This window comes from Opisthocomus hoazin, chromosome 16, assembly GCF_030867145.1.
Source record: "Opisthocomus hoazin isolate bOpiHoa1 chromosome 16, bOpiHoa1.hap1, whole genome shotgun sequence".
Lineage (NCBI taxonomy): Eukaryota > Metazoa > Chordata > Aves > Opisthocomiformes > Opisthocomidae > Opisthocomus > Opisthocomus hoazin.
This window is the reverse complement of record NC_134429.1, coordinates 16,584,011-16,599,924: the sequence shown is the minus strand read 5'-3', so window position 1 is coordinate 16,599,924 and position 15,914 is coordinate 16,584,011. Positions and strand designations below refer to the sequence as shown.

The 15,914-nt window shown below is 48.9% G+C and overlaps 1 protein-coding gene across 9 annotated transcripts in view; it reads right to left on the bottom strand.

The window, feature by feature from the left end:
• Window positions 1–15,914, bottom strand: part of ZBTB40 (zinc finger and BTB domain containing 40) — a 44,755-nt gene that overhangs the window by 16,927 nt on the left and 11,914 nt on the right. For all 9 annotated transcript variants that reach the window (XR_012765676.1, XM_075437248.1, XM_075437251.1 and 6 more), the window contains 5 exons: window positions 11,947–12,142; window positions 11,272–11,414; window positions 4,417–4,609; window positions 1,441–1,577; window positions 435–624 (listed from right to left, as the gene is read on the bottom strand). Coding sequence is in view for 8 of the 9 variants with exons in the window: in XM_075437248.1 (XP_075293363.1) it covers window positions 435–624; window positions 1,441–1,577; window positions 4,417–4,609; window positions 11,272–11,414; window positions 11,947–12,142 (859 nt within the window). In the remaining variant the exon portion in view is untranslated. The remainder of the gene's footprint in view (window positions 1–434; window positions 625–1,440; window positions 1,578–4,416; window positions 4,610–11,271; window positions 11,415–11,946; window positions 12,143–15,914) is intronic.

Here is a 15,914-nt window from a genome sequence, read left to right as displayed (position 1 = left end):
TGAGCACTCCTCACACTCGCATGATATTTTGGCAACAGTTTTGGGGGAAAAGCACAGTTTAGGTTTTAAAGTAGGCAAACTCCAAGCCAGAGGCCAAGGCTCTAGGAGGACAGGGTGGTTGCTGTACACAGACCTCCAACGAAACCCGTGCTTTCAGTCTGATGGGCCTCCAGCTGGTTATCAGCACAGGATGGTGGCCAACTCTCAAAAGGTTTGCTCATTACAAAACCTGAAGGCAGAGAGTCAGAAGCAAAGCAGCCACGCTTGTGGACAGAAGCGCTTTCCCAACCAATCCACTGTTTCACCAAGGACATGGGTGTTGGGACCCCTTGGAAGCAGAGGTTCCTTGCTGAGGAGAGGTTGAGGAGTTAGCAAGCAGCTCCTGCCAGCAGCAGGAGTTCAGGGAGAGCACGGAGGAACACCAAGGCCGTTACCTGCTTGGAAGAAGAACTCTGCGCCGGGTTGTTTCCGGATCTCCTCCATGAGCAGGTTCAGCGGTGCAGGCTCCCGCACAGCCAGCAGCAGCTGCCAAACGGCAGAGACCGACAGAGACCGCTCCTCCAGGGCCGCCGACACGAGGGAGGCGAAACCGCCGGCCTCACGCTTCACAGCCTGCTCCATCGCCTTGGGAAGACCCACAGTGAGGCACCAACAAGGGACCCCAACCATCCACCCTGCGTCATGCCCAGCCACGACCATGGCTTGCCCCACACCCAGCCTTCCCTTGCTCCCACCCTGCTGAAGACCTGGCTCACGGTGCCACTCAAGCAGTGACCACTTCGAAGCCCAGCTCTTCACATGAACACATCAGCCATTTGCTCAACTCGCTCCAAAGCTGAGCATCTCTCCTCAGTGCCCAAATCAGCCACTCTTACTTGCCAACCTTCAGCTTCATATACTTCACCTGCTTCACTCACACTATGGGATACTCAGGAATCATTAAACCGAGTCCTGCTGGAGGACTGCCCCAAACCAAGCCATGACCTGGCCAACTAGGATTGTTTAGACTGGAGAAGAGGAGGCTGAGGGGAGACCTTCTCGCTCTCTACAACTACCTGAAAGGAGGGTGTAGTCAGGCAGGGGTTGGTCTCTTCTCCCAAGTAACCAGTGACAGGAGAGGAAATGGCCTCAAGTTGCGTCAGGGGAGGTTCAGATTGGATATTGGGAAAAATGTCTTTACTGAAAGAGTGGTCAGGCCTTGGACCAGGCTGCCCAGGGCAGTGGTGGAGTCACCATCCCTGGAGGGGTTCAAAAAGTGTGTAGATGTGGCACTTCAGGACCTGGTTTAGCAGGCATGGTGGTGTTGGGTTGATGGTTGGACTTAATGATCTCTTGATGATTCTATGACAGGCAGTAAATCAAGTCCTCAGGACTGGATATGGATCCCAGATGGGGATTAAAGCTCAGTATCTGCTTGCACACGTGCAGGAGACTGCTTACCTCTCTCTCAGCAGGAGCCAGGCTCTGTGCAGCAGAGATGCCCTGCAGCAGCACCTGGGTGTCTGTGAGGAGCTCCACCAAGTTTTCTCGGTATCGTCGCAACAGTTTGGCTCCATAATCCTCTGGGCTCCACTTGGCTGAATGCAAATGAATGAAAATAAGAATGCCTCAGCTTTCAGCATCTTCCCAAAGGGCTTCAGAGCTGGGGGGGACCACAAAATCCAAAGCAGCCAGCTCTCCCGGGGTAACTAACACAGCCTTATACTCAGGACACCTGGATTTGCCTTCAAGTAGAGGATCAACATGACAAACAAAACTTCTCCAAATCAAAGACAAACAACACAACACATCCCCTTCCCACATGTGCCTACAGAAATCGAGCTTGGGCACCCAAATGCCTTCTGAGTCTCAGTCCCAGTCTGAGCCCAGAAGAAGAAAGTATCGGTTTTCAGCCAGGTTCAGCAGGTAAACATGGCGCCTTGTCTGTGAAGACAACACCTTGAGATGTTCATCAGTCTCTTCTGACGCCCAAAATCAAGGAGGCCCCATTACTGACTCTTAATTGCTGTTTGATTGAAAGAGATCTGTGAGAATCTTTGATCCACTCCACCGAGAAGGAGCTCTGCAACACGCTCCATCTCAGCGGTGTATGACTCAAACATACTAACGTTTAACAAACACCCAGATGGTCCAAGGTAATCAAGAGCTCAGTGAGCTGAGTTGTCCTTGGTGAAAATGTCAAGGGAACACAAACCAGAGTTGTGACTGCAAAGCTGCAGTAACGCCTTCTTCTTTCCCTTACACCAAAAAAATGCAATTTTAACCTCGTACCTTCCTCCTCCCATATCTAATTCCAAGCTGGGTCTGCTGAGGTTTGCCCTGATGAGTCTGAGAAACGACTACTGAAGAGTAACGCCACAGCCCTTTAAAGACACCCGAGTATCAGACCGCAACGGACTAATTCAAGAAAATGAATAGTGTTTATTCAGGATAATGAAGAGACTTGGGCAAAATACGTTGTGTACAAAATGTAATGTATGACTGTACTTATCATCAGATTAGTTGATAAATAAAACTAGAAATTGCCAAATAGATGAATCTGAAAAGGGTTTTTTTCACTGTTGGAGTTACTAAATTGGAAAAGATGCATAGTTATACTTCTGTAGGAGAAACCAAAACAAAAAACTGCAGTTCATCCAAGACATCTGTGAGTGTTTTTTGTCTGTGTGCTTAAGTCTTTTAATCATTTTAGTTCAGTACCAAACAGAAAAAAAATCTATGATTCATACAGCACTACTCAGGAGAAAAGCAGCTAAATACACACAGCTTGGCAAAAAGAAAATACAGTCTCTGGGACCCAGCAGACATACAGCACCGGGTAAGTGGAGAAAGCTCCCCAGGATGGTGAAGGAGGCAATGGCAGGCTGCGGGAATAATCAGCAGAAGACTTTGAGCTAATATGAAAAACTCCCTGGACAAAGACTTCTTGGAGACACAGCAAAGCTAAGGGAACCTCATTAAGCACTTGAGCTCCATAGGATTCAGGTGTGACTTGGATGTGCCCCACAAGGATCAGGGGATGGTTTACAAATAAAAATATTTTCCCCCTTCTCCCATCGGAATGTTTCTGATTTCATCCCACAAATGTGAGTTGTTACGAACGCGCTCTCAGGCGTGCTGCTGTACCAAGGTGAGCTCCGTCACCAGAGCGTGCCCTGTGTGGTGGTACCAGACATCCTCCTTTCTGTCAGCAGGACAGCACAGGACATCAAAGGCTGCCGTCAGCAGCCCAAATCATTCCCTCCCTCTTCATTTCCACGATAAGAAATATTGTGCTTCTGTTTGTTCAAGCTGCAATTTGAGGAGATTCAGCTCTGTGTAATTAAGGAATGCTCCTCCTTGGAATGAGTATTACCACTAGATAATTAACCATGTTGGGAGTCTGGTGTTTCAAGAAAGCAATCGTGCTTAACAAATGACAAAGCAAACTGCCTGTCGGGAATGTTTGCTACATAGGAAATTATCAGCATTATGAGCACAGTTTTGCTTTCTATTAAACACTCATTTACATTTCACTGCATGTTAATTTAGGTTTAAATTTTTAAGTGACTTCAGAGCTGGTGAAATGTGCCTATCTGAACTGCTCAGGGGTGCGCCTAAACCCACCAAACTTGGAAGGCTGTCCCAGAGGCTGAAAGATTAGGACTCACGAGTCCCTGAACCACCAGTGGCAGGCAACAAACAATAAAACCCCACTAAAACAAAAAGAAGGGGATTAAGTGTCCAAGATAACGATGTCTAATGGAGATACTAAGTGTGGGACTCCCATCAGTACACTCAGCTCCACACAGGAGCACACGAGGTGCAGAAACACCACCCAACCAAACACACAGCCCACAATCTCCCTCAGTCACGAGGAATTCACAAAGACTGAAGCCGGGTAAGACACTGCCTGCATTTAATTTCAAGACATCTACAGCTTTGTGGAAGTTTTAGGTATTTGCTTGCAAAGCCAGCAAGTACCATGAGTTAAAGTCACCAATGGACCAGAGTTTGGTAAAGATGCCTTCACCTACAGAAGGTTTAAGTGAAAATTGTTCTATTTATTATGGAGACACATGCTGCTGCTTTTAACTGACTGAAAACCAAAAAGTAACTTGATACAGCAGGGAACAGCTCTCCTGTTTTCCAGACACGACATCCTAGTTTCTACCCCATCAGTGTCAAACTCAAGGAAGGAGCACAACAGGCTGCTGCCCAACACTGCTCGTTTTATTGCAGAGCGGGGGCTTCCTTGCTGGCACAGTCCCCCTACTCCAGCTCTCCCAGGCCATCTGTGTTTGCATAAAACTGCCATCCCATTCCCTTACATGCAAGTAAGATTTAAGAGCATGCTGAGGCACAAACCAGCATCCAAACTTCCTGGTAATTCCATGAACTGCGTCCCCAGGCATCTGAAGTTTAGTGTACCCATACCTTTGCCATCAGACACATTTGCTGTTGCTATCAAGTTGTCCAGCAGCAGGTGGAGACCAGGGAATGATGCTTTCACAGCCCCCAGAAGTTTGACCAAACTTTCTGCTTTCAGGGTTTTCTCTTCATCCACCTTCCTGAGCAGATTGTCCACAGCTTCCCTCTGAGAGCCGCTTTCACAGCAATCCAAGACTACCTGTGACAAAGAAACAGCCAAGAACCTGTCTGTGAGAGTTTCCTACAGACTCTTGGATCTCAACAGAGACCAGAGAAAGAGGAACAGTCTCACAATGCACAGTGCTGCAGTAAATCCACATCCACTACTTTCACTGATTTGATTAACCGAGAGGCGTTATGGGGTGCTGGTTACCGGAACATCTAGAGGCGTCCCAGGTATATCTGACATGTGTCACCTTGAAAACTATGCTGGTGGGTTCTTCCACCAAGTCTAGCTCTTCAAAGTGGCTGACAAGCAAAAAGCATTTTTTCAAAGGGAACAAAAAAAAAAAAAAGACTTCAAGACAGGATTCAAAACAATATTTCATTTAATATTTTTAGCAAATACTTTCTAAATTGGCAGTCTCGTTTCCCTTGTCTCCCAAATTTTTCTGCTTGTCATCGAAAGACAGGGATGGAGAGGGGGGGAAAAATAAAAGACTCTTGTTATTTAAATAAGCATCCTATTAAACGAATTATTATTTCTGTGGCGAGGCCACATGGGACATCTCTTATGTGAGATGCAATCACTGTAGCTTGGAAAAGCTCTAGCATGCCACTATGACACCTACAAGGCTCCTACAAGGGAAAGCCAGTCGACAAACACAGGTTGACCTCCCCTCTGCAAATGGGTGTTCCTAAGCACTTGAAATGTAGGACTGAAAGAAACTCTGTAGGTCACCAGCCCCGTCCCTTGCTGTTATAAGCACTACGCTACACAGTCCCATTAATAGAATTACTAAGATCTGTCCTAAAACTAGTTACATTTTTGCTCCCTTTCCCCTGGTTGGAAAGTTCTTCCACAGCCTCATTCCCCTGTTAATTCTTCTCATTTTCAGCTTAAATTTATTCATGGCCAGCGTATACCCATTTGTTCGTGTGCTAACATTATCTTTTAGCTTAAAAAGCCTTCTAAACTCTCTGAGGTTTTTACCCTACCCTTCCTCTCCAATTTCTTTATAAGAGCACGATCATAGTCCCTCTGTCTTAATTTCACTTGTCTAAATAAGGCAGCTCCTCTCATAAAACAGTTTCTCCATTCTCCTAATCTTGTGACTGCAGATCTGTCTCTGCTTCAACACAAATTCACCTTTTTTGAACAAGACTGGATCTGCACATAGAAATTTCAGATGAGTCTTCATTCTTAGTTCTAGCTACTGCATCTAAATGCATGTCCTTCACTTCATACTAACACGTCACCCAATTCTCACTACTTAGTTCTCCAGCCAAGTAATTCTTATTCACCTCTAAGCAAGTGGAGGAAAAGAAGGTTATCAGTAGTCAACATGGATTCATCAAGGGGAAATCATGCTTGACCAGTCTGATGCCTTCTATGACAGCACGACCAGCTGGATAGATGAGGGGAGAGCAGTGGATGTTGTCTACCTTGAATTCAACAAGGCTTTTGCCACCATCTCACATAACATCCTCAAAGGCAAGCTCAGGAAGTGTGGGCTTGATGAGCGGTCAGCGAGGTGGATTGAGAACTGGCTGAAGAGCAGAGCTCAGAGGGTTGTGATCAGCGGCGCAGAGTTTAGTTGGAAGCCTGTAGCTAGTGGAGTTCCCCAGGGGTCAGTACTGGGCCCAGTCTTGTTCAACTTACTCACCAACAACCTGGATGAAAGGACAGAGTGTACCCTCAGCGAGCTTGCTGATGACACAGACCTGGGAGGACCGGCTGATACACCGGCAGGCTGTGCTGCCATTCAGTGAGACCTGGACAGGCTGCAGACTTGGGCGGAGAGGAACCTGATGAAGTTCACTAAGGGCAAGTGCAGGGTCCTGCATCTGGGGAGGAACAACCCCAGGCACCAGTACAGGCTGGGGCGGACCTGCTGGAGAGCAGCCCTGCAGAGGAAGACTTGGGCGTCCTGGTAGATGACAGGTTGACCATGAGCCAGCAGTGTGCCCTGGCTGCCAAGAAAGCTAATGGGATCCTGGGGTGCATCAAGAGGAGTGTGGGCAGCAGGTCGAGGGAGGTTCTCCTTCCCACTGCCCCAGTGAGGCCCCATCTCGAGTACTGTGTCCAGTGCTGGGCTCCCCAGTTCAAGAATGACAAGAAACTACTGGAGACAGTGCACCTGAGGGCTACGAAGATTATGAGGGGACTGGAGCACCTCTCCTGCGAGGAGAGGCTGAGGGAGCTGGGCTTGTTCAGCCTGGAGAAGACCAAGTAGGGATCTTATAAATATCTTCAAGGTGGGTGTCAAGAGCATAGGACCAGACTCTTTTCAGTGGTGCCCAGCGAAAGGACAAGGGGCAATGGGCACAAACTGAAGCAGAGGAAGCTCCAGCTGAACATGAGGAAGAACTTCTTCCCTCTGAGGGTGACAGAGCACTGAAACAGGCTGCCCAGAAGGTTTGTGGTCTCCTTCTCTGCAGATACTCAAAATCCAGCTGGACAAGGTCCTGTGCAACCTGCTCTAGGTGACCCTGCTTGAGGAAGGAGGTTTGGACTAGATGACCCCCAGAAGTCCCTTCCATCCCCTACCATCCTGTGATTCTCCCTCTTGCAGATCCTACTCTGTGTGGACAAAAGAACCCGGTTTTGCTCATCAACAAGTTTTGCTAAGCATGCTTTGATGTTTTTATGTCAATAACATTAGTGTTAATCTTAAGCAAGTGCCAAGAATACCACTGGTAACCTTGCTCCAACCTGTCAGTTCTGACTTCAGCACAATCTGTAGTTATCTCCCAACAAGATACATCTTTTTCTTTTTTTTTTTTTTAATGTCACCGCTTCCTCTAGTTTAACAATTTCCTCACATGAAATTCAAATGCTTTGCTCAAGTCTAGATCGAGGCAGAAAAACCCATTTTTATCTCATCAAATATAGATTCCAGGTCAGGCAGAAACAACTTACTTGAGCACCCTTTCCTGCGTTTTATGCAGCTTTTTTGCTCACAGGCAGGGCTTCAGCTACACACTTCAGCTACGCATCCTCCAGCCTGTCCCAGCACATTTTCCTGTGCACCCACAGAGCTGGCTGCCTAGATCACTGCCCCCCTCTCCCATATGTCTGTCCTAGTTATCAGTTGTAGGGACCACTCTCAACTTGGAAAATACAGTAATGAACCTTGCTGTTGCTCTCATAGCTACACGTGTCAACTCCTCCAGTCTGCCAGGGGATGCCCTTTGAGCTGTGGTTTCACTTCAGCTGCAGAAAATTTCTGTTTCCTTGTCTCTCCTGGATTTGTCCCTAGGCTCAGTTCTGAGTTTATGTGTCATCTCCTCTCATTCTTCTTTTTCTTTACTTGATCAGAGAAACGTTTGTTGCTTGTCTCAATACAGGCTGTGATGCCCAGCAGCCTGACATACTGCAAGACTCTCTTCATACCTCTAAAGTACATTTCTTTGCCTGTTGGACATTTCAGCCATTCCTTGCAGGTCCCTAACACTCTTCCTCAAGTTATTCATTCACTCAGGTCTGTAACCTCTCATACAAACTCTCCTCTCTTGTTGAGGATGCAAACTTCAGACAGTTCTCCTGCCTCTAACATAAAAGAAACTAATCCAACAGCTCCTCCCGTGCTCTTACGAGCAGCTGATCTCTAATTAATTAGTTTTTCTCATTTCTAAAAATCTGTCCTTTTATAGCCAAAACTCCATTAGTGAACCTGTTGACATATCCTCCCATCCAATTCACACTGAGCTGACTCTGGATTGCTCAGTCTGAAGCCATCTTTTAAGAGAACACAAAAAGGGGTACAAGAGCAGGATCTTTTTGGGGAGCTCGTGCTGTAACCTACCACTGCTCCCAGGCAAGTGTCGACAGGCTCAGAAGTGATGGCCCTGGCAGCGGCAGACGCAGCGCTGACATTTTGAGACTCATTTTGACAACAACTGGGTGAGACAGTCAGAAAACATACCCCCATTCTGCTTGCAAAGGAATTTCTCCATCCCCTGGTGCATCCAGTTCAGACTGCTCCTGCAACGGCCAGTAACCTCGCTCGTGTTGTCGTCCATACCTGTGCTAGCTCTGAAGCGGCGTGGTTTGAACACCAAGCCATGCAGGCACCGGAGCCACAGAGAAGGGAAGGCACATAGCTCAAACTGCCCAAGTCCCCTCTAGCAGAGAGCCTGGACAGAAGGAAAGGATGAGGGTTTTGATCAGCTACTCTGACGCTCCAGCTCTGGGCTGTACTGTGGACTGGCCACTCTGAACTGTGTGATGACCTCAGCCATGCACAAGCGGTCACCCGCTCTTCTTCTGTATCCAAGTTTGTTCCTCTTAAGTGAGAATCTGCACCTAAGCCACCCCCCAAACACTCTACCCTACCTCCCCACATTACAGCAACGCTAATAAAGCCACAAAATGAAGCACTCAAAACATACAATTTCCTGGTAAAAAGTTCCCCAGAAAAACAGGGATTTACAAAGGGGCTTCACAAAGCATCATGTGCTGGCTTTTGAGCAAAGAAAATCAGACTTGCTCCATGCATAGCTTGAACCAGGCACAGAAAGCACCCAGTTGCCTAGAAAAAAGGCTGTTACACACAAAACTCGCACTTGTCTTGCTGAATAAATGTGTAGCTAATGAAGCAGTGACTGCGAGAAGAAAAAGGAAAGCTTCATCTTTAAGAATCCTTGGAGAATCTGATCTTATCTCTGCCAGCCCAGAGCTCCCGTGCAATGCTGGATGAATCAGGTAAGGTGAAACCTTCAGAGGTGGCTTCTAATTCCACATTCATTTTCCCAGGACCGCACCTGAGACACCAGAGATCTCAACTGCACACATGCCACAGGCCCACCGTTTTAATCAATTAAATTCTGAAATAATTAAGCACTTTTCCACTTGTCTGGAGGGGAAAAAAAAAATAAACAAATAAAACAAGCCTGAAAAAAAGGGAACCCCTCAAGGTCAATCTACATGTGGCAATTTCTGCCTTATTTTCCGGTGCCACAACAGGGGAAAAAGCTACGCACCCAGTCTTGCTGGAGGGCTCCCCAAATACATTTGTTATTTGCTGGGAACCTGTGGGCTAAAACAAGAGCACGAAGGATCTCATAGAGGAGAAGGATTTTGTATTCAGAGCAGGGTTTGGAAGCTCTGCAGCAAACGGAGTATACAGTCACTGAAGAGGATAAAAAGAAGTACTGAATAACGCTACCCCTTCACCAAACGAGGCAGCAGTCCCGCAGTATAAGATGATGCAATTAAAGACTGTATCCTGAGCCCAAGGAGCAGAATTATGATGCTAGAATGGCTTTGGTTTATTATTGTTTGGGTTGGGGTTTTTTTTTCCCCCAATGGGAAGGGAAATTAAAAAAGGCCTCATTTTAACTACCTAATTTCATAAAGGCAAAAAGAAGAGTGCAGGGGAAAGGTGCAGCCTTTGAAAGAAATGCCTTACTGCAACACGATCAGGCATGTACGACAAACCTTAATCTCCCCACTGCTGACGCAGCTTTCACGGCTAGGAGCTCAGCTCCAGGCACCCCGCGCGGGTCTCTGCTGACAGCCACAATATCCCCGGCAGACGCCGAGTCCTTTGCTGCATTCCTGCCTCGCTCTCTCCTCTCACATCCCCGTTTCAGCCTCAGCCATGCTGCTTTCCGAGGGGAATATTTATCAGGCGCCAGTCACAGCCCAGCCCATGAGGAAAAGGTGTGTGACTCTGCTGGCACCACCTTCTCTGGCCCTCCAGCACCGAGCTGCACCCACCCCCAGGGATGCTCCACGCTGGACACTTGGTCAGGGACTGCTGCAAGTGATCAAGACAGTAACTGAGGGACTTACAAGATGAGCAGAGGTTCTCAGGCCAGCTGTCGTGGCTCTGGTCAGGCTCACCCAGACAGAAAGCAGACATCATTCATGCCACTGAGCACAACAGCGCTTCGCACTCACTGTAATCCTGCGTCAGGGGAACTAACTGATGTGACAAGCTAGGACAGGAGGTCTGCAAGCTGCGTACCGAACGCAGCATGCTAGGGCACCCTGCAAGGTCCAGCTGCACAGGCAGGGTATAGCCAGCTCCCCCCGAAACACAAAGAAAAGCAGGGTATACACCAGATTTTGTTCATTATGGCATCTGCAGATCAGCATACATAATGCAATTGCTTACAGGAAAGCAACAGTCCTCCCCAACAACTGCTGCATTCAACAGATTAGAAAAAAAAAAAATAATCAGTGAATGTGCTATTTTTGCAGGCAACTGTGTGATAAGAGTTAAAGAAAGGAGTTAAAGCTGGGAGAGTCAGCTGAAAGGAAAGCTGATGATCACGTACACAAGGACACAGCTGGCAAGCAGGCAGCACAGGGGTATCAGCGGTTCTGCTGAAACCAAACGCTACTACAGAGCCTTCCTCGGGCTCACAAAAAGGCATTTTCAGGGCCTACAAAGAGTAGCAGGCACCTCCTCTGTCCCAGGCTCCTCTTGCAGGGACAGTCTGCCACCGGGCCAGGCAGCGCTCATCCTGGTCTCCAGGCTGACTTCATGGCTCAGCTTTCAGCGCTCCCGCAGTTCAGCGGGGAAGGACCCGAGACAACACACACGTGCAGCCCGCGCCGTGCAAGCGGGAGGTGAAATTGCCAGGTGAGGCTCGCACAGCACTTGGCAAACCCAGCAGTCAGACGGTGCCTTGCAGACCACCGCCACCCCCCGCCCCCCCAAGAGGTTTCCTTATTTCAGATTCTTTTACCCGCTTCTCCGAGGCAGTCAGGAATCCCTCTTCTGCTGCCTCCAGGAACTCTACGATGGGGCTCAGCTGTGTCACGCTCCGGATCAGCTCCTCCCTGCATCCCAGCAAGCGAGTGGTCAGCGTCTCTCCCTCGTCTGCGCTCTCTGGGGGGAAAAGGATTCAGGAACACAAGAGAAGAAACAAGTCAGTCTGAAGGAACTGACAGGCTCCTGAAGCGAGTGAAACTCTGTGAAAGATCTAAGTGAATAGCAAAGCTCATCCCAAGCACAAGCAGCAGAGGAAAACCACTTTACTATTCTCTTTAAACTCTATGAAAGGAAAACGTCTCATTTATCTAACAGAGCACAAAGCCATAAAGCAAGCTGGAGGTTAACATCAGGTTTGCAAGGCCACTGCTTTGTGTCAGACTCAAGTAAGACAGGAGCTTTCAATCCTGAGGCTCAGCTGCGCTCTGAGCCACGCTGGCGGAGCAGCTATCGATCCAGCCCTCCAGGTAGCGACGGGGAGAGCCCTGCACTGCCCGCACCCTGCTGCTGCGGGACAGAAACACCCCAGGATCTCGGCCAGCACACAATAAACCTCCTGCATCCGAGTAAGGACACAGGGTTTCTGGAGATCTGCTTTGCCTGTGAGGTTGCCCACGCACTTTGCCAGGGGCTGCACCCGCATCTGTACCTGTTTGCTGCAGGGCTTCTCTGCTGCTCCCTTCCCTCTCCAGCAAAGCTGCTCTCAGCTTGGGATTCGCGTCTTGAAACAGCTCCAGTAAAGACAAGAGAGTCTGAGCATCCAGGGTCTGAGCATCCCTCACCTCGTCCAGCAGCTTCGTGAACAGCGAGCGCTCCCCCGCCTCTGCCAGACGGGCAACCAGAGCCTACAACAGAACAGGCAAACGCAGGGAAGCTTGTAACAGCAGAGCCAACTGCCCCATACGAACCAACGCAAAAACCAGAACCCTGTGGGTTTTGTTCAGGGGACAAAAAATGGAAACAAACAACAACCAAAAACCCCCAGACAGACGGACGCGGAGCTCGCTGTCAGACCGGGTCCTGCACTGAGCCCGTGCTGTGCTCTGCAGACACCGGCCCGGGCGGGAGGGCAGCCAGCTCTCATCTGTACAGCGAGTCCCACGGCCTGGAGCTGGTTCCAGCACCAACCATCTCTCCATTTCTTCCCCTAACAGCCAAACGCCACCAAGTCTCAGGGACCGAACGAAACACAGTTTAAACACCGTTACTTTGGAAGTCCAAGGCTAGGGCAGAGGACACTAGGTTTCACTGCAGAACAAGGAGAGCAATTGCACAGAAAGCAGGGAGCATTTTAAGTGAATTTTAGGAATTCCCATCCTCAAGTCACAACGCAGTTGCATCTCCCAGAGAAAGCTTTGGAGAGGAGGCACGCAAACCCTGTGGGCTCTCAGCACGCCTGGCAATCACGCCCAGAGCTCCAAAATCCACTCCACTGACCCGAAAGAGCAACCAGTGGCAAACATGCCTGCGTAGTTATGGAAATAAAAGGAAAAGAAATAAGCTGTAACTCTCGCTCCCATTTCCCCGGAGCCCTTTAACGCTGTAAATATTGCCCCTAAAGACACAGCTCCCCAGCTCTCCAGGAGAGATGCCAGCCTTTCAGAGCAGGCATCCTTTATTAGAGACTCCAGGGATGCTATAAAAGTACCTTTGAAGTGGAGAGCTTAGCCCAGCTCCAGAGAAAGCGGCCATTTTCTGCTGTCATTGTCATTTTTATTTCTATGATAAAAAGACTGAATGCAACTGCTTGGGGCCGCACCAGGGGGATGGTGGACTTGCTTTTCCTAGCAGGTGTAAATGCTCATATATTAGGGCAGCGTGACAGTGCAATGACCTATTGCAAAGAGTATCCACAGAGGGGAAGCTGCAGGAGCCCCAGCTCCTACCCGCTAACGGCATTTTTCCTGCCGAACAGAGACACGTGGACATGAAGGGCTCTGTTATAAAGGAAGAAAAGAGAAGCCACAGACGTGCTGGGAAAAAAAAAAAGCTTAAAGGTATTTTTTTTTAATGCAAACATTAATTTGTAATGAGACTTGATAACCAGATCATGTTTGTTCTCAAGGTTTGCATGCCTGGCCCCTTCTAGATCAAAATGATCCTGTAAAACACAAAACATCTTTATTCTCACCATCCTAAAGGTGCTCAGCATCCTGCCAAATACATATTTTTACTAATATGGATGAAAAGTAGCTTGCATTGTCGCAATACTCATTTTTTTTTTTTTTTAAATTAAAGTCAGCACAGCATTGCTACGCAGAGCTCCAGATACCATCCCTTCCTCAGCGCACGGATTTGGTTAATGGAAATGAGTTTTCAGAAACTGAAGGGCTCTGCTATTTATAGTCTCCTTCTGGAAGACCTTTCCTCGGACCCGTTGCTCAGTGGGAACAACCGCCTTTTAGCATTGTTTTGAAAGAGCACACAGTGCATTTCAGACTTACTTTGAAGCACTAACAATTCCCAAAGATCCTGGAAAAAATGGAGAGATGCTGATATTAGCTGGAATCCCAGCTTCCACTTAGTCATAACGTGCCCACACATTACAGCCTGATCCACTAGGCTTCTGCTGCCTGGGACGCTTGCAAAACCTCCATGGCCAAATCGGCACAAATGAGCACACACCCAGCTTCCAGACTGGAGCAAGAGACCGTCGCTCCAAGTATGGAAACCACATCACCAAGATTTGGCTTAAGCTTGAGCTTTGCCACCAAACAGGTTCAATGTCCACCAAGAAGTCTGGTCCCAGCTGCGGATGCCGGTTCTGGTTGCCGCAACGCTCCTAACTCGGTACTGCAATGGTCACACACCATGAAGCAGCCCTCCCAGTTCATCTCAGACCTCCTAGTTCACCTCAGACCTCCCCACTTCCACGGCAGCCCCAAGGCAAGCCCTGAACAGGAACCTCTGCAGGTAACAGCCCAGAAGGCAGGTCTCCTATCTCCACATCATCTCCTCATCTTCTACATTTTTCCAGATTTCTTTCCTAAGACAGTCAATGCCTACATTGCTGTGTCCACAGCAGGATCTCCTGCTCTGCCCCATTGCTCATTATTTCCGGCTCCTTCCAACATACCGTGCTGCTTTGAGTAAGAAGATGCACAAGGCTGCTTGTGCAGAGCCACAACCTGCTTTTGAAAGGTGCAGGAGCAGAGTCAGCCTTGTGTCCTCCCAGCCAGACACACATTTCACTCCTCACACCAACCCACAACACTCCCAGTAAGTCAGCGCCTCCAAGACCTCCACCTCCGTCTCCAACACGATCGTGAGATAAAGTTTTGTTGGACAGGGACAGGGATGCTCGAGGAGCAGCTGGTGGGTGGCCCTGCAGGGACCGACCCCGAGCCCAGGCTGGGCCGAACGTGGTTGGTGTTCCAACGTGAGGGTTATCTGGGGACTCAGAGAGGATCCCAACCAGGTGGGCAAGTAATGCGCATCCCACCCGAGAACGCGATGGCCCACAGCTGAGCCTAAAGAGGGATGTGGGGGGAGAGGGAGGGTAGGGCAGGGCAGCCACTAGCCCAGCTGGCCATCAGCCTCTTTCCTGCAGGTGGGCAAGCAGGGTTATGGCTTTTCATGCCTTATCCATGCTCCCACTCCCACCACAAGAGGACAACTCAGCAAAAAGCCACTTCAGCAACTATGACTGAGTGATGTCCCCCAAGCATCGGCTTCAGAGCGAATGCAAGCACCCAAAGGGTGGTGGCGAGGGATCTGCAAGACACAGGCTGGAAAGCAACCTGTTCAGGGTGACAGAAGCAGCTAGCTCCCTTCAGATCCCTTCCTCACAAGCTGATGGACAAGACTCACCGCTGAACGTGGTAAATCCTGTGCCCACATCTCTCCAAGGAGAGCTGTGCTGGCCATTCAGTGAGCTGCAAAGTCCCTGACCGCAGCAGGCTGGGCACTGTGGGGAAACTTCCAGAAACATAACCAGCAGTCTTCTGTGAGCAAAAGCTGCTTTTGGGTTTTTTACTGTTAATTTTTGATGTGTGTAAGGTGAAAAGCCACTGGAAATCTGCACAGACAGAGCTGCTGCCCGCAGGGTCCGTGGCAGGGACAGCACAGGGACTGGCTCGACACGTCTGGACCACAGAGCAGCTCCTAGGCCATGACCACACCACGAAGCCAATCAACTATCGCTGGGCATACAATAATCAGAGAAAAACTACTTTCCCATTTCCAGTTCAGAACTCTGAAGTGCTTTTTTTTCAAGCCTGCATTTGTACGTGACCGACGAAGGAGACCCCAGTACCAGGCAGGCTCGGTGGCCAACGCTGAGCCGGGAACAAAAGCTCAGCCCAAACTTCCACACAAGTACACCGGAACAGAGTGGGCAAAAGCTCTCCCAGCTCTGCCACCATGAAATAAAACCCTCACAACCTATCACTCCTAATCAGGATGCAGAAGATAATGGGAAACTTCTTTCTTCTGCCGCATCCAGAAATCCCTTCAGCCGCAAACGAAGGACGACAATAATTGGACAGGCCCACAGGCAATGGAAATGATCCACAAGCACAGTGACATTTATTCCACACAGGAGAATCAACGCTCCCCCACTTCATCTGAACCCAGTAGTAGAGGGAACAAATGAGCTGTGCAATAATTTGAATTGAG